The 22643-nt window shown below is 37.4% G+C and overlaps 1 protein-coding gene across 1 annotated transcript in view; it reads left to right on the top strand.

The window, feature by feature from the left end:
* Nucleotides 1-22643, top strand: part of kcnd3 (potassium voltage-gated channel, Shal-related subfamily, member 3) — a 48108-nt gene extending 25465 nt beyond the window's left edge. The window contains exons 4-8 of the mRNA XM_056236612.1: nt 8746-8844; nt 17717-17752; nt 17857-17949; nt 21268-21512; nt 22364-22643. Coding sequence (XP_056092587.1) covers nt 8746-8844; nt 17717-17752; nt 17857-17949; nt 21268-21512; nt 22364-22568 — 678 coding nt within the window. The 3' untranslated portion in view covers nt 22569-22643. The remainder of the gene's footprint in view (nt 1-8745; nt 8845-17716; nt 17753-17856; nt 17950-21267; nt 21513-22363) is intronic.

Genomic DNA, 22643 nt, shown 5'->3' with positions numbered 1-22643 from the left:
TTCATTATTAATTCGGCACTTGTTTTACACACACACACACACACAATGCATTTATGAACATCTGTGATTCGTTTTGACATCTTTACTTAGTGGTGCATGCAAAGGCACGGTTTTGAACAAGTGTTTCCACTCTAAATATTAAAGCTACAATATGTAATTTCTTTCGCCACTAGGGGTCGCTAACCTCTTACAATAACAAAGGTGTAGATTGATGACGCAGTGATAAGCGGAATCATGGAACTTACCGTCATGCTGATGGATCTAATAATGTTTATGGATGAGTGAAAACATTCATGTTTTTTAACATGACTGTTGTATGAAGCAGGGTGCAATTGCAAATGAGAGACAGATATCAGCGCCACATGCGAGTCCAGCGGATATTAGGAATGAGGACATTTAATTCTACCAAACTACCCACAAGTGCTGAATTACTACTCACACAGGTCAGTTTATTTGACGAATTAAACTTGTGAGGTAACGCAGCGCTGTTTCACTTGGTCTAACGTTACACTATCATACTAAACAGCATTTGAGTGTGTTGAAAGTTATAATGTTAATATTCTCTGTGTTAGTTTGTTGCCTATATGAGACTAGCAGTAAGCTTGATCAACATCAGAATAACATACTGATCATCTTCTAACATTTCATCATGTTGAGCTATATTTATTCTATTTTTATTTTGCAATCAAATACTTACAGGTGACGGATACAACAAAAAACACAAAGGCCAACAAAACATACATAACAACAGCCAACATGGTGTGTGTGTGTGTGTGTGTGTGTGTGTGTGTGTGTGTGTGTGTGTAACTGGGTGTCTGAGTGGAAGTATCTTAACAGAGGAACATCTTATATGTACAACAGACGTAATAAATATTCATAAATAAATAATAAATAAAAAAAACATATTGATGACAATAATAATAATGATGATGATGATAATAATCGTAAAAATAAAAACTGGAGGATGAGGAAGATATGATAATATAGTCTTATATAATAATACAATAATAGTAAGAATAGTAATAGTAGTAGCAATAATGATAGCAACTAGACTTTTCATCAGGAATGAGGGGGAGGTTGGAGGATAAGGAAGAGGACAAATAATAATAATAGTAATAATAACAATAATAAGACTAATATGGTATTAAAAGGCTGCCTCTCATCCCTCCTTGGCCACGGCATAAGTTAGACCCCCGCCCACGCCACACTACAATGGGCCACCAAGAAGAGGCGCGGCGGGGCCCAAGGATAATGTAAGTACATGATTAAAAGAAATGTATAAAACTGTGCAAGTGGTTTTAGGATATTTTTATACAAAATTCTTAAATATTGTACCTTTAAGCTTTGTTTGACAAGTAATTCGTCATGCTCCGTTTATGCTATGGATAAATCATACAGGAGAAGTACTTTTACTTCTCTAAGTTATCATAAAACAGACACACAAAAATCACATTGACTTTTTTTTTTTTTTAAATCACATCGATTTTTTTTTTTAAAGGATCCTAAGGCATATTTGGAGCAAACAACCTAGCAACTGCGAAACAACAGTCTACAAAATACTTTACACCCCTTAGCAACCACATAACAACCTTCTCACAACAATCTAGCATTGCATTATAGACTGGTGCAGGTATGATGTCACTTTGTAGGCCAACCGGCAGTTAGCATCACACTGGTTCCCTCGACAAAAACCCAATAGGATTTTCTCATAGGCTTTTGGATTATCGCTAAAAACAATCTCTGTGATCAACAAAAGTTTATGATACTTGCACGTTTTGTCCATCAAGATAATTATCACAGATGATCACAAATTTTATGAATTTTGAAGACTAAATGCAGTCACCAGAAGTAAAAGGCTAAAGGTAGGCTATAAACGGACTACACTACGGTCTCACGAATTCAACGTCACCAAAACTAAGCTTCCGACAACTCTTTCAGTTTTTATTTAAAAACATTTTCCCAGAACGTTTGAGTTAGAGCAGTTTATAAGACCACGGTTATTACTGAGTTTACCTGTTCAGCGTGATGACGTTTAATCTCCTCAACAGCTTAGTCCCATTTAGCCGCTTGTTAGCAACCACCTTTTTCAGGACAAGTAACAGCTTCAAAAAAATCATGTGTGGTGTAATATTGATGTATTTTATGTTGTAGAATAAAACGTGAAAGTGTCTTGAGCTCGTGTTCACCCAGACCTTTTACTTCAACCACTTAACCAAAACAAAACCCCATTCAAAAAACCCATTGACTTCGGATTGATGGAACCGGAAGTGCTAAAATGCGAACACGTTTCTGCGTTTTGGCCTATAAAGTGATGTCATACCTGCACCACTCTTTTGAATTGTATTCACATCACTGACATATAACTCTTACATGTAATGCAACAACTCTGACATATAATGCTCTTTGTTGTGAACTGCAGCAAACACTGAAAGTGAAGAGATCTTGTTTAATTGACATAGATAATCCACTTTAAGCTCCCTGAGCTTCCATATTTATGAATGTTCTTGTTTCACAGCTGTAGAAATTACTGTAAAGCAAAAGGATGTAGGTGTGTACGTCACTGAAGTGACTCACAGATTAACAGATTTGTTCAGGTCCTGCAGTTCGGTATTTATATTGTAGATCCAGGTATCATTCTCTACCTCACCCAGACAATGTAGGTTCATTTTAAAATAAAACTAAACAGATGTAGCCTCTAGCCTGTTTTCGCAGGCACTGTGAAATTACATTTTTACAGCTCATCATTTGCTCGTTCATAAAAAGCAATGGTTCTAAACCAGAGGGCTAGTAGGCTTTAGCAAACTTCCAATGGGGCGGGGAGTATTTAAAATTAATATTTCTCTTTTTTTTATTATTATTATTAAAATCAAGATATATATTATTTAATTCACTCCCTCAAACTTTATTTTTTTCCCACAGCGTTCAGCATATGTGGCTTAATTTTAAAAGTGTGATTTTGAGACCTGTACATCAAGTCATGTAAATTAATATAAATGTATAACTCCATGGGCATTTATATAATTAATTTACAAGTCAAGCTCTTAAATATTTTACTGGCCAGAAATTGTGAATTAAAACACACCCTTAATCCCTATCTAGAAAAGTAATGTTCATACTTGCCAAGAAATGTAAAATTCACTGGTTAAAAAGAATGACCTTGTAGAGCATTTAAATCAAGTTTTCAATGTTGTTTATATGTCCATGTGGTGTTTTTAATATGCTTTAAGACAAACCTTGTGCACATTCATAAGTCAAAATTCTAAATGAAAATTCTAAATGAAATCGCTGGTGTTTCTTATGTCACGAACTACCAATCCTGTCAATCGGGGGCGGACTTTAGCATATCATTAACTATGCTGTGATGCAGGGGAGTCTCAAGAGAAGCCAGGTTATCCCAGTATATGAACAATCGGGTACATTTAGCAATGAATTAAAGGTGAATTAAATATATGATGTATATTACAATGTTATGGTGCACTATGCCTTTATCCACTGATGTTCTGAGTTGTTCAAAGCGTTTCTATAAGGATACTGATTTGAGCTGTATGTCTGACTCTGAGATGGCGAAAGGGAACATGGTTTGTGTAACTTTAGCAACATATTATTAGCGGTTTGGTAACAGTCAAGCAAAATGCTAATCATTTTAATTACCGTTATGTGTCCGACGTTGTAAAGAGCGATATTATTGAGCAGCATGCATTTACGACAGTTGAGCGTGTGAATCTCTGAGCTGGTGTGAGTGAGTGGAGGCGGGGCTAATTTGCATATTCATGGTTGGATCATTGAATTTACAGAAGCTAGTGTTCGGCCATCAGATATTGGGTCTCGAAGTCAAAAAAGGTTGAACGTTGTACAGTTGAAAGGTTGCCTTTACTGCTAATATACACCCTAAAGGGGTGGATAAGGTACAAATGTATATTATTTAGGGGGACATGTTTTTTGTTTTGCCCAATTTTTCTGACTTTAAGTATTTTACTTTTTCTATACTGAATGGATTTGTCCAAACTATATTAAAATAAATCCAGGTTCTTATAAAGTTCATTCATCAATAAATAAAGTTTCATTTTCAATGTAAGTTGATCTTGAGGATCTTGCAGGCTGTACAAAAAAAAGGAGGTACTCTGCGCACCGGTCTTTGGTGGTTTGCGCTAGAGCGAATGCTTCAAGCATAAACAACTCGTGCATGTCGCAATCTAGACAGCATCCCGTAACAATTTCATTTATATGGGGAATTAAATACACTTGATTGATCGAATGAAAACACGACATGCAATACTTCTATTATATCCAATATATCTACAGTATTCATATAACTGCGATCACTAAAATTATTCAGTAGTGACTTTGATAGGGACATGTCCTTATATTTTCCATTCCCAATTAATGATCTCATCCCTCACATGATCAAACCATCCATCCAATCTGTGGAGTATGATTTTGAAATCTCCTCTTTGACCGTGGCATCTATGCGTTTCAATCATGCAGGTCACACTTTTCCACTGCAGGAATCTGATCTTGTGGGACTAAACAGTTGATCACAAACTTCAATGAAAATCTCGGTAGAGATTGAGTATAACCCGAGTCCACCCAGGGTCGCCTTCCTTGAGAAAAAGAAGTGCACTTAATTGTATTGAATGTATTGTAGTGTACTTCAAATTATATAAAAATTTGCAGATAATATAATATTAATTAAATGAAAGGTCATTATTTTAGTTTACCATAAATGATTGCCAGTACATTTGGCAGTACACTTTAACCATATTTCAAAGACAATAGAGGTAATAATTCTGAAATTACATATAGGCCTGGTTTTACAGACAGGGCTTAGATGAAGCCAGGATTAAGCCTTAGTTAAATTGGGGCATTTAAGAAGAAAACATTAAGAAAAAAACATTACTGGTGTGCATCTTCGAGACAAAACAATGGCATTGACATTTTTTAGTTAAAACAGCTCAAACATTGTAGTCAGCTTAAGCCTTGTCTGTGAAACCAGGGGATAAATATGTAATTAAATTCTACTTAAGTGGGGAAAAATATCAGCTAATTGCATGCATTTAATATAAATCCGAACTATAATACATTTTCATTAAATTGCAATTAAGATGCAATTACGTGTTCAAAAACATTACATTCAGTTTGCACTTAATTATATTCTTTGAAAGTATAATATTTCCATAATACTTACCTTTTTTTTTTTTTAAATGTAAAGTGTACTTATTTTACACAAGGGAAGGCCACAATCTACCCAGACTGAGGTCTTATCCACCCATTCATAACTACCAGAATAACAATGCTAAGAAAAAAAGAGAAAAAATGTATTGCACATTATCATATTTCTGTTGAATACATAGTGTGAAAAATGCATTATTATTTCAAAAAGGAACACTTTGATATGAATAGTGAACTGAAATGGATCACGGGCCACAAATTTGCCTCATAAGGGACTTCGCATCATAATATTCAGGATGAAATTAGAGAACAGGCATATAACAGAGGTCATGGCCTCGCCACAGCCATAAAGTGTGTCACAGTGGGCTTTATAAAACTGTATGTGTAAAACTGAAATGTAATCTGTGTGAATCTGCTTTGTTCAGTATATCTGATCTCAGCACAGTGCGGTTAGCGTCAGCCGAGTCCTGAACAACTGTTCTCAGCAGCAATATTCTGTGTCACATTGATAAAGAACCCCGTCATTACTGCGGCCGTTCCCAATCTCCCATTCTGCAGGGGCAGATCCCCAGGAAAAATGTTTCTCTTTTTTGTTCCATGATAGCCGAAAATTGTTGCAACATTTGTTGGAAACACAAACGGTCTCCGAGGCCCAAACTGATTCCATTATGTGATGGCAATCTCCTGTGAAAAGAGCAGAGCTAGCACTCCTCTCACCCACAGGGACTGTGTGTGTGTGTGTGTGTGTGTGTGTGTGTGTGTGTGTGTGTGTGTGTGTGTGTGTGTGTGTGTGTGTGTGTGTGTGTGTGTGTGTGTGTGTGTGTGTGTGTGTGTGTGTGTGTGTGTGTGTGTGTGTGTGTGTGATGGTTTTAATGATGGTGTATGTTCTTTCTATCTGTGTTCAAGTGTGTGAGAGAAATTAATGAACATCAGAATACCGGTTTGATCTCTGCGAGGTCTCTGATGCAACTGAGACACAATTTGTTCCTCTTCAATAATTTAAAAACACACACGCACATACAAACACTCATTTAGGGTTATACCGATAATGATGATAATAGTGATATTTAAAAAATTAAATATCGTGCTAACCCTTATGCTGTGTTGAAATCACAGTAACACCTTTGGTGTTCCCGGTCAAAAATGACCGGCCTTTTAAAATTTGCTTGTAAATTGCTCGCTATGCTATTTTATCACCAAATTCAATCTTTCTGGCAACTTGTTTTTTTTTGTTTTTTTTTTGGAAAGGTTTTCTATTTATTTTTAGAACTGATTGGTCGTATTTAGGCCTCATTGATCTGAGCTTATGCACCTATATCATATTATATTGCATGAAGACAATTTTATTTTTATTTTATTTTAAGAATGTTTAGATATTTTTACAATTATTCTAGCCTGTTGAATGTTAAAATGGCAACAAGAAAAAAAAAACATGAAGGAGGGACACAAGCCATTCATACCAAAATAAAATAGACTCAATAGTCCAAGTTAAAAGAGTACCCTAGTGGAAAAAGTATACTTTATTGTATTTGAAGTATATTTCCTTTTTCAATAGTACATTGCAAATATACTAACAAAAAATGTACTCTCTTTAAATATATTAAAAGTATATTAGCATCATGCTTTTACCTATTTTCACAATACAACTTTTAACACACTTTAAAATAATTGTACTTTAGTATATTTTCTAAAAATATATTTTATATCTCTTTATATCTCTCTACTGTCCTAATTAAAGGTGAAAATGTAAAAAAAAAATATATATATATATATATAAATAGTATACCAAGGGGGTAATCCAGCACCCAGAAAGCGTACCTTCCATGGGGGCATCCATTGGCTAGCAAGCCTTCACCTGCTGTTAGCATTCCATTGACTCCCATTCATTTTGGCGTCACTTTGACAGCGAATAACTTTACATCTGAGGCGTTTAAAGACTCCATTTGTCCAATATTTATTTCTAGAAAAACACAACATGTATAAAAGACCCCATTACCTTGTATCTTACGTTATGGCCCCGTAGAAGCCATTTTTGTAAAAATAGGCTAACGATTGCGTCATAACCACGCGACTCTCTGTCGCACAGTAGAGAAATTACCGTATAGACATGCAGGAGGAGAAGCTTGCAGGCAATCGGGGGGACGTGGAGGCATAAAGTCAAGGGAGAAGCCCATTGAGAGTCATAAAGTTGATCCTGCTGCTAGCTCATGGACAGCTAATACTCACGCTCTCCATCTCTGCAAGACTTACAACTGTCAGACAGGTTGCTCACGTCACATCTTGTCAAGCTTAGTTTGAGCCTGCACAGTACGCTCAGCCATCAGGAAGTGAGTGCTTCTAATTGACTTCACTTTTCTCCGTTGAAGTCTATGGAGTCGCTGTATCCATTTCTTTTACTGTCTATGATAAATACACTTATGGAATATTGCTTGTATGATTCGAAGCCACTCGTAATGCATTTGTAATGTACTTGTAACACAAATAAAGTACACTTTAATATCACTAGTCAAGCATGTAATTAGTCCCTACACAGGCATATACTTAAAGTATACTTGAAGTTGGTCCAATTTAGTACACTAAATACACTTAAAGTTGTGCTTTACTACAATTTAATTACAACTAAAATATACTTAGTACAAATTAGTTGTTTCAAAATAGCACACTTCAAGTTAACTAATCATTAACACACTTGAGGTATACTGATGATTATTCTGGCTGCAAGTATACTTGCATTTTTTTTCGCCAGGGTATTTAAGTAATCTAGCAACACTCAAGAAACCACATAACACTAGCAACTGCAAATCAGTGCTCTAAAAAACACTCAGAACACATTAATGACCAGATAGCAACATCCTGGCGACCACCCTGCCCTAACACGTTCAAGAAAATATAAAAACCTAGTGTATCCATGTTTATTAATGCATTGCAAATGTAAACTCTTTTTATCATGTCAATAAAGCTTAACTCTTAAGGGAACTGAAATATGAGAGAGCTTCAGTTTTCTATGAGATGATGAAAGAATGAGAGCACAAATCAGATCATTTGATGCCTCTGGATTTGAGAAGATTAAAATACTCTCATTCATTGTAAATATTAAAATTTGATGTTCCACAGAGGATTCGACTGCTGGTTTCCACCCATCATCCATGCTGTGCCTATAAAAACGACATAGACTGAGGGAATGTGAACCGCTGCTCTATCATTTACCGTTACACAGCTGTGCTAACCGTAATTCAGCATTACACAAGACATTTACTGTAATTAACCAATACACAGCTGCGTTTCTCTAAATTATCATTCTTCTATGCTTTGTAGTGTGTGCAAGCAACAGCTTTCTTATTCCCTGATCTGTGCACATTTTCACTGCATAGCTGTCAGGGACTTTTTTTAGGCACTTGCATTTTTCATCATCTCATGACGGACAGCAATCTATGTGAAAATCCATTTTGTTTCTTAAAGCACTTTGATCTGAATTGCTCTTTCAACAGGGATCAGATTGAGACTCAGACCTTTGTGATGGAAAAGCACTGGTATAGACTGAGTTGTAACTTCCTCTGTGTGTGTATGTGTTAACAGAAAGCCCGACTGGCCCGAATGAGAATTTCCAAGGCTGGCAGCTCTACAGCCTTCCTGCATAGCAAAAGAAATGGACTCAACCAATCACTGGAGCTAACGGTAAGAAACACACACACACACACACACACACACACACACACACGCACACGCCCACGCACACACACACACACACACACACACACACGCACACATGCTTTCACAAATACAAAACACACACATCCAAGCTCATTTTTTCCATATTTTTTGTTGGCTCCCTTGACTGAGGTAAACGTGTCAGGTTGTTTTGCTTTAAAAGTGTTTATTAGAGATTCATGTGGGCTGATCTTCAGCACTTAAAGGGTTAGTTCACCCAAAAATGAAAATTCTGTCAGTAATTACTCACCCTCATGTTGTTCCAACCCTGTAAGACTTTCGTTCATCTTCAGAACACAAATTAATATATTTTTGATTAAATCTGAGAGCTGGATCACTCCTCCATAGGCTTCTAAGGGATTGAAACTTGCCGGCCCAGAAAAGTCATTAAAGACATCGTTAAAATAGTCCAAGTGACTACAGTGGCTTATTTTATTTTATTTTAAGTTTATCAAGCGATGAGAATACTTTTTGTGCGCAAACAACTAAAATAACGACTTTATTCAACTATTAATTATTAGTGAACTAACTCGAGGCCAACAGAGAAGGAAATTAATAGTTGAATAAAGTCGTTATTTTTGTTTGTTTTTTGCGCACAAAAAGTATTCTCGTCACTGTAGTCACTTGGACTATTTTAACGATGTCTTTAATAACTTTTCTGGGCCAGCAAGTTTCAATCCCTTAGAAGCCTATGGAGGAGTGATCCAGCTCTCAGATTGAATCAAAAATATCTTAATTTGTATTCCGAAGATGAACGAAAGTCTTACAGGGTTGGAACAACATGAGGGTGAGTAATTACTGACAGAATTTTCATTTTTGGGTGAACTATCCCTTTAAGAGCGATTATGAGATGTTCATGTTTGCATATTTGCACAAACATCAACATCAGGACAGAGTGATGAACTGATGTGAAAATGTCTTAATGTGTTTCTAAACACCCTCTGAGGAGATAGAGAGATCAGTGGCCGGTTGCATAAACTGCTTAGGCCCTGTCCACCCGAACACGGGTATTTTACAAGCGGTGGCCGGTTGCATAAACTGCTTAGGCCCTGTCCACCCGAACATGGGTATTTTACAAGCGGGTATAGAAAAAGCTGCGGTTTGGCCATTCGTCCACATGCAAACGCAGTGTCCGGTCAATGAAACCAAACTTTTTTGAAAACTGCCAGGGTGAGGATTTTTAGAAACTACGGTTGCAGTGTTGTCGTGTAGACGGTGAAACCGAAGATTTTGGCTTGTGATGGTAATAACCTTTTTTCCAGGCTTCTGATTGGCCAACGTGGCTTTATGGTTTTATCACCACCTGTTGGTTTGGCATGCTCTTGACAGCGCTTCATAGCGTAAAAAATAAATGAAGGAGGAAAAACTCAGTTTATAAAAATACCCTTGTACGTGTGGACTAGGCCTTAGACTAGTCTTACAAAGTTAGTAATCTATTTTTTTCTTCGAGACTGGTCATAACTTTTTTTTGCCAATCACATAAAAAGGTAGATTGGTCTAATTTGAATCCGAAAAGTGAGACTGATTAGTCTGACCAACAAGCAGTTAATTAAAGCTAGTGTTCTAAAGACACAGTCTATGTTTATGCAACTGGCCCCTGGTCTTTATTACTGCAGATGTTGGCCGCTAAAATGTCTTCCTGAAAAAGAAACCGTCGATTCTCTGAATGCATTTGAGAAATGAGGAACATGATGTGAAAGTGAACAGCGAGAACAGACAGAGACAGATTGCAGGCCACTCCACAGCTAACCAGTTTTACAGAACATCCTCAGAGAGGTCCAGTGAAGCAGACGGGAACCTGAAAATATTAAGCCTTATGTTCTGTTCTCAGACCTCAAGGCTGTTAATGACTTAAGAAATATACTTATATATATATATATATATATATATACACACAGTTGCAATCGAAATTATTCAACCCCCATTGCAAATCATGTAACATGTATGTTCATCCAAGTTCACTCGACTACATACTCATGATGTCATATACATACTCACACTATCAGAGAAACAGAACGAAATAAACTCATAACACAAAATTAATGAATAAAGGAAACCTTGAAACACATACAATAACACTATACTCTGTACTTTATCTCCACGGCAAGTTGCCTAACCATGTGCGCAGCACCGATCGTTAACACTAAACAGAGTTTACAGACATATCACTCTCATATCGAAAACAATTAATATAGTGACCAGTCTTTCTTAATATGAAGCTATTAGAACAATGATGGTGTGCATTTTATACATTTGATACCTGTAAAGGATGATATTAATATTAATACACGTCCAAGCAATGCTTCTTCACCGTTGCTTCTTCACTGAACTCCCTCTACAAATGTACGCAATGACGTGCACACACACGTATAACCACTAACACACATCCATCTATAGCTACTACGATACTATATTGAATTAATTCGAAACAGTAGCGCTTATTATAGAACCCAAAATATTTGTAACAAGCATTTAGATTAGGGGTGTAACGATATTTGAACCGAACCGAAAAACCGCGATACACCACCCACGATACGTATCGCGATACTCTCATGGCGAACCGAACACGCCCCGCCCCCTGCTGCCCCGCCCAGCCCCGGCTCATTGCACCTCATGTGTTATGTGTACACAACGAATAGGGCTGTTGCCTAACCACCATTAACCACATATAATCGCAATAAGCTCAGTGTTTTGTTACTTTTGATAATAAGCAAGGTGTAATCTTTCAAATTATGTCTATTTGATCACGAAATGCAAACAATAAATGCCGTTTTGGCGCTCTTAGATGTGGCGTGACAGATATCATTGTATGCATGCGGCAGCGCGATCATCTCTTCCTCAGTTACAGAATAAACATGAATGGACACCTGAAGGTATGTTGAAAGATACAGTATACTTACTGAAAGGCATCATAACTCGTGTAAACACTCAATCAGTGTTTCAACAGCGGAAATACGTCAATAAAATGCTTAGTTTTTCACATAGCTTTATATTTACCTCAGGCAAGTCATTCAGTGTCCACAGCTTGCTGGTTTGCTAACTCTTTAACTAAATAAATGCTATATATTAGCCTATATATTATATTTTACTTAACCTGTTTATGATATCTTGATTATTTAATGTATGTTTAAAATAGTTGTCATGAAAATAACAGCAACTGTGTAAATTATTATATAACAATAACAAATTAGAGTAAAAACATGTTAATGCAAAAATTGCCTTATGTGCAGTTTACATGTTTTCATACAATTTGTTATTTGAGTGTTGATTATTATTATATCATTTAGGCTAAAAGTCTAGGCTCTATTGTTAAGCTTTAATGTTATAGTAATGTGCAAGTAAGGGCTGTAGTTTACAGCATTAGCAGAACATTTTGTTATCCTTGAGAAACGTTTACTTGTAATTGAATTAATTTAAAGACAAGGACACAATTTGTTCATTAAAGCACTGTTTAATAAAAAATAAAAGCAATTTTAGCTTTCTAAACCCCCCCCCCACCCCACCCCACCGAAATGAACCGAACCGAACTGAACCGAGACCTCAAAACCGTGGGACGAACCGAACCGTCAGGTTTGTGTATCGTTACACCCCTAATTTAGATTAAAACAACAATGATGATAATTATATAAATCGAATATAAATCTGTAAATAATCCCTTATAACACATGAAAATCACAGAAATACATAAGAAAACTGATAGTGATAATAATTATGCAACTTATCACAGGAAAATATATATAGAAATAAGAAACTGTTAATTTAATGAGTACTATTCAGCATACCACACTATGACCTGCTGCAAACGAGATGTATAACCAGACACCAGCTTCTGACACCGTTTCTGAGGTATCTTAGCCCATTCCTCATGAGCAATGGCCTCCAGTTCAGTAATGTTCTTGGTTTTGCGTGCTGCAACCGCCTTCTTCAAATCCCACCAGAGATTTTCTATGGGCTTCAAGTCAGGTGACTGTGATGGCCACTGTAGAATCTTCCAGGACTTCTTCTGCAACAAAGCCTTGGTAGATTGTGAGGAATGCTTGGGATCATTGTCCTGCTGAAAGGTCCAATGACGCCCAAGCTTCAGCTTCCTCACTGACGGCATGATGTTTTCTCCTACAATTTCCTGATACTTCAATAAATCCATCTTGTCTTCCACACGCAGTCGGTTTCCAGTGCCAGAAGACGCAAAGCAGACCCAGAGCATCGCCGAGCCACCACCATGCTGAACTGTAGACAGTGTTCATTTCAGCATAGATGCTTCTTTCTTCTTCCTCCAGACATACAACTGATCCAGAGGCCCGGAAAGTTCCAGTTTTGTTTGATTGCTCCACAGAACAGAATCCCAAAACTTCTGTGACTTATTTATACGATTTTGAGTAAATTGGAGCAGACTTTTCTTGTGCTTCTGGGTCAGTTGTGTACATCGTGGGGTTCTGGTATGCGTTTAGTACGTGCCTTACTGTGCAGCTGAAACCTCTGTGCCTGTCACCACCATGTCTTGCTGCAGGTGTTTTGCAGTCACTCAAGGGTTTTTCTGAACCTGCCTTCTTAGAAATCTGGTTGCAGCCGTTGATAGCTGCCTTTTTCTACCCCGTCCAGGTAGTGTAACCACTGTTCCTTTAACTTTGAAAATGCAAACTATGCTTCCAACGGTCTCTCTAGGAACATTTAGTGCCTTCGCTATCTTTTTGTATCCTGTTCCTTGTTTGTAAAGGGCGATGTTACCTTCTCTTAACTTTTTTGGCCATTCTTTTGACTTAGCCATAATTCTAACTTGCAATCAAACGTGACACTCAACAAACCTAGCCAGTTCAGATATTTCATGTGTTCTAGCTTAAGCACACCTGGTGCAACCAATGAAGCCCTTGATTATTTTTGCAGATTTGTGCTGTTGTGAGGAATTCTATTCAGGGGATTGAATAATTTTGCAGAAGTCAGTTAAATTTGGGGAAATCACTTGAAACATTTGTTGTTGAGCTATTTCAATTACTTTTGTTTGATTTGTTCATTAAACAGCTGAAAGTCTGTAAATTTTGCCAATAATCCTGATTTGCAATGGGGGTTGAATAATTTTGATTGCAACTGTATATATAAATATACACCAGAGATGGGGGACTCGAGTCACATGACTTGACTAAAGTCGCAAATTTAAGGACTTGAGACTTGCTTGACTAAATTAAGAAAATGACTTGACTTTGACTTGAAATCCAATGACTCGAGAATGACTTTATATAAATCATCGCAACATCAATTGATGAACAAAATGAAAGCAACGGAACCATTGACGCCAGTCATCAGATTCTGCGCGATTTCGTGACGCTGCACAAGCACAGAAAAAACATACAGCGCAGTGATCGCGCTAAATACAAAAACATCCCCCAGCATGGTTTCTTTTTGGATATAAACACCATATTAATATTACCATATTAATGACTAATTGAAAATAGTTGTGCTCCTTGGATGACAGCTGTATTTTTTCCAGAATTCTGTGATGAACAAAGTTGAAAATAACACACTTCAAATGTCCTACATGAGACCCCTGGTATAAAAACAAATTAATACAATGAATTTTCACATAATTTTCTGATATACTTCAGCCAATTCAGCCACATATTTTTTTACTGGGATCCAATTGACCCCAAACAACATTAAATACAAAATGGCATTTCTGGAAAATACATGTTTACTTTGTGGTAAAAAAAAAAAAGAGAGATGAAGTATCAACATCAATATCTGTCTAAGGTTTGATCAGATCAAGGGATTTTTTTAAGGAGTTTGGGAAAGAAATAAGTAATTATTCTCAAAATACTACTACAGTTTTTACATACATCATTGGGGTCTCTAGGGCCCTGTTTACACCTGGTATTAAGAAGCATTTTCGTCAATTTCTTTCAGCTACTTTAAGAGGTAGTCGAAAATGCATTTGACCAGATTGCTTTCATAGTGTAAACGCTCATGCCATTTGGGTGCCCTAAGCACAAATGCTTGGTGGTGCCCCCCCACTCACCCACTTACGCACCCACTTACCCAAGGAATAAGAAGCATTCAGAATTTCTTAGTTAGGTTCTCTTTACTTCCAAAATAACTGCTGCAAATAAATTATTTTACATTAACAATGGCACCAAATATGAAAAGAAATAAATAATATAAAGGTTAAAATTATAAATACCAAAAACCACCACAATTACTAAAAACACAGATTTGGAACATGAATGATATATGTGTGTGTACTGTGTATAATTATTTTGTATATATATAAATACACATTTGCATGTATGTATTTAAGAAATATTTGTTATTTATATATAAAATATTTAAATTTATATATAATATAAATTATATATAATTATATACAGTATATACATGCAAATATTTCTTAAATATAGACATGCATATGTGTGTGTATTTATATCTACAAAATAATTATACACAGTACACACACATATATCATGTAGACACAAACTTTTATTTTGGATGCGATTAATCTTTTCCCAGCCCTAATAATTTAACAAATCTGAATATGAAAATATACAAACACTGAGATTGTGGGTTTTTTTTTTTCTAATTGCAGTTTCACCAACAGATGTCGCCCTTGGGCCTTGGCCTATGAACCTCTTGAAAATTATCCGCATAGAACAACAACGAAAAAACGTATCTAAGCGGTCTTCCTTTTCTTCTCAAACAAACTAACTGCATCTTAAACAGCCCAAGTTTCAAAATTCGAGAAACCCCCGGACCCCCGTTAAAATAACAGATTCAACATGCAGGGCTAAAAAAGCCCCGGATCATTTGCACTACTAGCGACGCCCCCCTGGACATGCATTCACGACGCAAGGGCGCCCGCGCTACAAAACTAACATTTTTATTTTAAACATTATCATACCTGCAAGCGACGTGCGAGTATCATCCCGCTGTCTCTTTTTTTTCCTTTTTTCCGCCCCCGACTCTTGGTGCCTTTCCGAGGCCATGTCTGAGGTCGGTGTCTGCCAAATTTGACATTGATTGAGGCATAATCGAACAGACCACTGGGAGGTGGGGAAGGGGGGGCACCAGAGGGAGACTGGCACAGGAGATTCACCTTTTTCTCGACTAATTTGGTCTAGGCCTATATTACTTTTGTATTGCTTTTGTATATTAACATGCTTTAGACATATTTTATTTGTTATTTATACTAGTAGCCTATTGTGATGATTTTTCACGACCCAGATTTTTTGGTGCCCCCCCAAGTACTTGGTGCCCTACGCGCAGTGCGTGATGTGCGTGTGCGGAGCGCCGGCCCTGGGTCAGAAACTAAGCGGCAACCTTCCGGTCTCTCTCTTGAATCCAACACGGAAGTGACTTAAACTCCAATTCATCGACTGACCACTAGAGACAGGCTCCAAAAGAGAGTCAATCCCATAGAACCCCCATGTTAAAACTTCACAGCAGAAAAAGATTTTTACAGCCTGGTACAAAAAGTGGTATTGGTCTATATAGCTAATTTAGACAACTGTGAGGGGGGTTAAAACTCATCCGTTTAAATTATATTATGCCTTAAAGTACTGCATAATTAAGGGCGTGACCACTTGAGTTACAGGTGGATTGCTGCTGTCACTACTAGTCGTTTGTCTGCTGTAGACGTCACATCACCTCAGCTAATCCATCCTCTTTGCCCATTTTCGGTTATTTGAGAGTGACGCGCTGCCAAGATGACGACAGCCAGCTCCGCCCACTTTGGGCTTCAAAAATGCTCTTCAGAAACCTAGGGGTGACGTCACGGACGCTATGTCCATATTTTTTTACAGTCTATGGTTTGAACAGTACTCTCCACCTACTGATCTAATGCATAAACATGTAGAAATCAGTACAGAAGTGGTCGAAAGTGGAAAAAATAGATGCATTAAAACAACAGGTGTAAACAGGTATGTGTCTGCCTCGTCTACTTGTGATCCGATTGACCAAAATGCATCTTGATACAAGGTGTAAACAGGGCCAAGGACTCCAAATATAAAAAAGTAGTCAATTGCAATAGAAAAAAAAAATAGGTTTAAAATACACATCTGTATTTTTTCCTTTAAAAAAAAAGAGGCCTTGGAGGGTGAATCACAAAAACACTGAAAACCGTGAAAAATGTGCTTAACTGTCATGAAAATGTCACAATGGGAAAATGTGTAATGGTCCTAAAAATAGGCTTAATTTCCTTTGTGCAAAGTATGCTGCAAAGCAGTCCTTTGATTTTAGGGTTAATTTGAGGTTTCTTAATGCGATTCACCCATGAATGGTCTGACTTGCATCAAAGAGAAAAGCTGGTTCTAGTTTAGCCTGTCTGAATAGCTCATAAATACCACACAGTTCACACGCAAACATGCAGTCTGCTCAAAATAAGAGTACTCAGGGTTTGCTACTGTAAAACACCTAATTTTGCTCTCTTCATTTCTATCAATATCTTTCTTTTTCCTTCTGTCTCCTTCTCCTCCTACACATCACTGACTGACTCACTCATGTTATTTTGGTGCTCGCGTTGTGTTAAGACGTTGTGGAAAAGGCGAAAAATGTGGAGCAGTGTATGTGCGTTCAGCCGAAGGGCCCAGTGTGCGAGCACAAGCTCCCAGGCAAAAGTGCTACAGTAAAAGAGACAGATATGTGGAGTTATAGTAACTGTACCAACGGATTTGTGCAACAGGAAAGTGGAATCACTCTGATTCGCCCAATCCTCTGAGGCCCCTCGTCCTTCCTTTCTCTCAGGCTCTGTTTATTTAAAGTTATAGATGATATATTGTACTGCTTTGTTATGGATGAAGTTCCTTCCAAAAGCAGTAAACCACTCTCCATGTCTCTCCCTCGCACTCTTACACAACAGCAGCTTCCCTATTACAAGATGAAACTTTCACCACAGGTACTGAGCCAAACAACATACACTCTGTCCCTCTCTCCACTTCATTATTCATGCATGAAATCTGATGATTCCTTAAAAATCTATGTCTGTGTGTGTTTCTGCAGGGCTCCTTAGAGGAGGACCAGCAACTGAAAAAGACCACATCTCTGCTGGAGAGTCAACATCACCATCTTCTGCACTGCCTAGAGAAGACTACGGTCAGTTAGAAGTAGTGATGGGCACTTTCCCAACACTGCTTCATTAAGCTTTACAAATCTTTTATATCGATTCGAAACCACAGCATGTATCAAAGTATAGCCTATGTGTATTGGCATCTCGCCATGTAAAGTCACGTAATTTCAGCAAACAAGGCATCGTCATACCATTTCGAACGTTTCAAAGTTCTGACGGGTGTCTCCACAATGGATTAAAAATAAAAAAGGTAATTGCGACTTTTTATCTCACAATTTCGAGATATATTTAGTTCAAATTGTGAGATATCACTCGCAAGTTTTGAAGAAAAAAAGAGAGAATTGTGACATAAAAAGTCACAATTAACTTTTTTGTTTTTATTTAGTGGCTTCTATTGTTTCCATCATTGATTTTGTGAGCCCATGAATGGGGTTTGGTTTGTGATTTCAGTATGTTTTTTAGTGTAGGTTTATTTTTTATTACTGTAATGAATTTGATACATGTATAATACAAAAAGGATAAGTTAAAAAGTAAGAAAGATAGTTAATTGTTTCTAATTGGACTAGTTTGCCTAGCCTGACTATGTCAGACTTCGTACTTCCGCTCAATTTCAGTTGGCTTCTGTACTCAGTCTGAGATAGCGACCTATCTCTCATTTTTCCTCCGGCCTGAAAACAGCCGGCCAATCAACGAACAGAGCGAGAGCCGTGACATAGACGCTAAGCGGCGAGTTTAAGATTGTATTTTAGGTTAGGGAAATCGAAAACGACCGCGGATATGGAGATACGGGATGCAATTCGCTCTGTTGTGGAGAATATTTCTGGCATTTGCAAACTGAAGCGCGAACAAGAAAAGTGTTTGTTAAACATTTTGAATGGAGGTGATGTTTAAGTTGGAGAGAGAGGTGATTGCGTTATGTGATTGGCTTACGGGTAACTAATGATTTCATACTTCAGACAATTTTGCGAAGAAATTGGTTCAACTGACTCGAGCTTAATTTCTTCCAAGACTAGTTAAAAGCATTCCGTTGCTATCACGTCAACAAATGCAAAACTGGGACGTGACGCAACAAAACAAAACAAAACCCAGCCAATCAGAACAATTCTTAACAGGAAATTGGCAATAAAAGCGAGGCTGTGAGCCATATGCCTTGTCCAAATACCCACACTTGCGGTCTTGGCCACTTATAAGTGTGTGCATGCGACAGGAAGTGCGCAAGACTGTCCCATGTCTTAAAAATGCCAAAGTGCAGTGCCCTTAATTCACACGATCTCGAATACCGCTCCGGCTAAGCGTATCCCATCATGCATTATGTTCGTGATCTCATGTGCCCCGAAATCGTGAAATTAACTAGATACATATAATTTGGTAGTAAAAACATAAAGTGTTGCAAATTTTATTGGTCCAAAGATGAGTATGTTTATGTTATGTGTAGGCCTATTTTGTACAACATTTGCGATTGTTTTATCACTTAATTAGAAGCACCAAAATTTTAAAGTTGTGTCTTCTGTTAGTTACATAGCAACTACTGAACCGACATGTAAAAGTTTATTTGAAATAAAATAAATATAACAAAAAATATAACAAATAAAAGCTCTGTAAAATAAACACTTGCATTTTTTGCAAGACTAAGTGTGTCCCATCGAGTAATCAAATCAAAAGTTCTACACACACTTGCAGTTTTTACGCCTACTTGAACACTTGGGTCAAATAGAGGAAATACGTCATGCAAGTAGACAGTGGTCAAGTGTGGTCAAGTGTGGTCAAGTGCAAAGACCGCAAGTGTGGAAATTTGGACAAGGCTATAATCTCTTCCGTGAGATGTAGCCTACAATGTGTTTTTGGATTGTTCTGCTGACGAAACACTGCAAAAATATCTTTCCAAGAAATTTCAATAGACAGAAAAACTGCAGGCAACATGAGCCGTGGAAAAAAAGTGATCTTGGAGCTTTATACAGTGGATGCCATTGAAAAAACGGTTAGTCTCTCACTCTCAGCTTTGCTTTCAAACCTGTCATGGCGGTAATGGCGCTGCTCTGAATAAGGTCTATTCACTCTCGCGCACGCAAAAACTGCACAGTGTAAAGCACATACCTTGCATGTCAATGACATCCGCGATGCTTCTCCAGACGTCACGCTCTTTTCGGTGCCTTGAGGAACTTGAGACCTGTGTCATGACTCTGTGTATAATTCAATGTTTTTCTTCAACACAATCACACCTCCTCCTCAGACGTTTAACATTGAGGAGCGAATGCGATATTTCGGTCCAATTATTGTATTTTGTTGTGGGTGGGGCTACCTGACGCGACCCCGCAGAAGTAACCTAGGCCTACAAGGGACATATAATAGCCTATAGCCTAGTATATAGGCTATATATTTTAAATTATTAAACCTATTTTAACAACAAACAGGCATTATCATTGTCAAACATAATACATCAAGCTAAATGTCATATAAATAATAAATACAGCAAATAATAAATAGGCCTACAAAAATTAAACTTAAGGTAGGCTAAGGGTATAGGCCTATCTACCTTATTTTTCAGGTAAGAGCGGGCACTGCCATTTGTAACTTTAATGTGTCTGGCTTCCGATATCATTCGCTTCTAGCTTAGTTTGTTGTTTAAAAATAACAGTTCGTTATGCTGCTTGATATTTCAAACTGGTATTTCTAACGATATTATTTTAATGTATTGTCTTAATTATAAACATGCTGGTTTGTAGCGCAAACAGTTTTACAGTTTGCTGCACTTTGATATATTCTTCTCGTTATTTCCCTATAGCGACTAATAAATCGCAAGTGTATTTCATGTATTGATAGCCTATTGATAATCAAAAGGAGGATATACAAAATGCATAGTGTTGTTCGGCATATTGTATTGAGTCTGGTAAATATATATATATATATTTCTTCAAAATGTAACTTTGCCTCTGCAATGCAATATATTCCTACAATGACCATTCAGACGTAATCAAGACAAGGACAAAAGACAAGAATATATATATTAACTAATAATATCATAGTTTCACCCCGCCCATGCCCACCCTACAGTATTATAATATTCCATTTTATAGATGCATTTAATTACATCCTCAAACTTGTCTTATGCAATGTATAACTGACAAAAAAAACGAAGGAATTTATTTGATTCTGATTTGCTCTCATTTGTCACATTACAGAAGTTAAAATGCACCAAATGCTGTTTCATGTTCTCTATAATATGCAAATATTAAAATGCACATGTAAGGCTTTGAAGTAAAGGCAATTACAAAAAAAGGCTTTTGTAAATAAAACATTAGAAACCAATGAACTCGGGGAAATAATCTTTGTGTTTCTGTGAACAGAATCATGAGTTTGTGGACGAGCGTCTGTATGAACAGGGGTACCTCCAGACAGCCCTGCAGAACTTCCCATCGCAGAGTCCATCTCTCTCCAGTGAAGAGGGCGTCACGGGCACCTGCTGCTCTCGGAGAACCAATAAGAACATCCAGGCTCTCAATGCCACACACACACACTCACACACGCACAACCTACAGGAGCTTAGCGCCTTACACATCCATTGTGGGGAACAGCAACCACTCAACACCAGGTAAGCACTCCTTCCTTAAAAAGACATGCAGTCCTAAGTGTTGATTTTTATTGGAATTAAATTTTTTATATATATGATGGTCACATGACATTTGTTCTAAAAAAGTAGGCATTAAACAGAAGTTGCGATAGTCTTTTGTGTGACGTCACTGGCGTAGCTATATCCGAGGGAAACGGCTTCTCGAACAAGAAAAAATGTAGGGCGGGGCTTGATTTTGTCTATCAGGAATTGATTAGATGGTAGTTTGCCATTGCTGAGATCTCATGAGTGACAGGTTGTCACACTAGTAAACATGTCATCAGAGAAGAGATGAAATTGTCGCTGCATGAGGGAGGGGACTTTTTTTAAGATTATGAGGGTACTTGAATTTAAAAAAAAAATTATGTGCACAAATCATTTACAATAAATACTTTGTCCATTTTGATTTCATGGTGACTAACATAATTTTTAAATGCTTTAAAATGCTTTTAAATGCTCAAAACTATGCAAATCCATTATAAAAATATGAATGACTAAATGTAAAATCTATGACAATTTAAACAAATAAAAATAAACATAAACCATTTTAACAGTATTATTAGGGTCTCACGGGACCCCAAACATGAAAAGTCGTATAGTCAATTTCAACTGAACATGAGGGTTAAAAGGTCAATATCACATGTGAACAGCATGTTTTGTGTGTCATTTCCAAGATATAATTTCTGTCAAATAAGGCAAGGAAACATAATTGTATTCATTTGTGTGTTTAGGATGTATGCTATCTATAAAAGTAGCCTTAGTAGAGTAATTAAATGAACAAGTGAGGGTGTGAAAAGAGTTTTAAGACCTCTGTCTCTTTCTCTCTGTCTCAGTCGTTCCAGTCTCAATCTGATGTCGGATGAATCAGGGAGTCTAAACTGCAAGAGCAGTGGACTGGTTACCACGGCAATCATCAGTATCCCAACCCCTCCCTCAAACAACTCTCGAGCCAATCCCGACGCTCCTCCCCCTCCGAACCCAGATGCTCCGCCTCGTCCGAACACTGGCTCTGATGTGGTGAAAATCTCTGCTCTGTAGAAAACAGAACTCAGGAAGAGAAACTGATGAGTAGCCTGCCCCCTAGTGGGAGAAGGAGTGCACTGACTCAGACTC

This window comes from Rhinichthys klamathensis, unplaced genomic scaffold, assembly GCF_029890125.1.
Source record: "Rhinichthys klamathensis goyatoka isolate OS25496 unplaced genomic scaffold, OSU_Roscu_1.1 h1tg000457l_1, whole genome shotgun sequence".
In the NCBI taxonomy this organism is placed as follows: domain Eukaryota; kingdom Metazoa; phylum Chordata; class Actinopteri; order Cypriniformes; family Leuciscidae; genus Rhinichthys; species Rhinichthys klamathensis.
The sequence above is the reverse complement of the archived record's forward strand: the minus strand, read 5'-3'. Positions and strand labels throughout refer to the sequence as shown.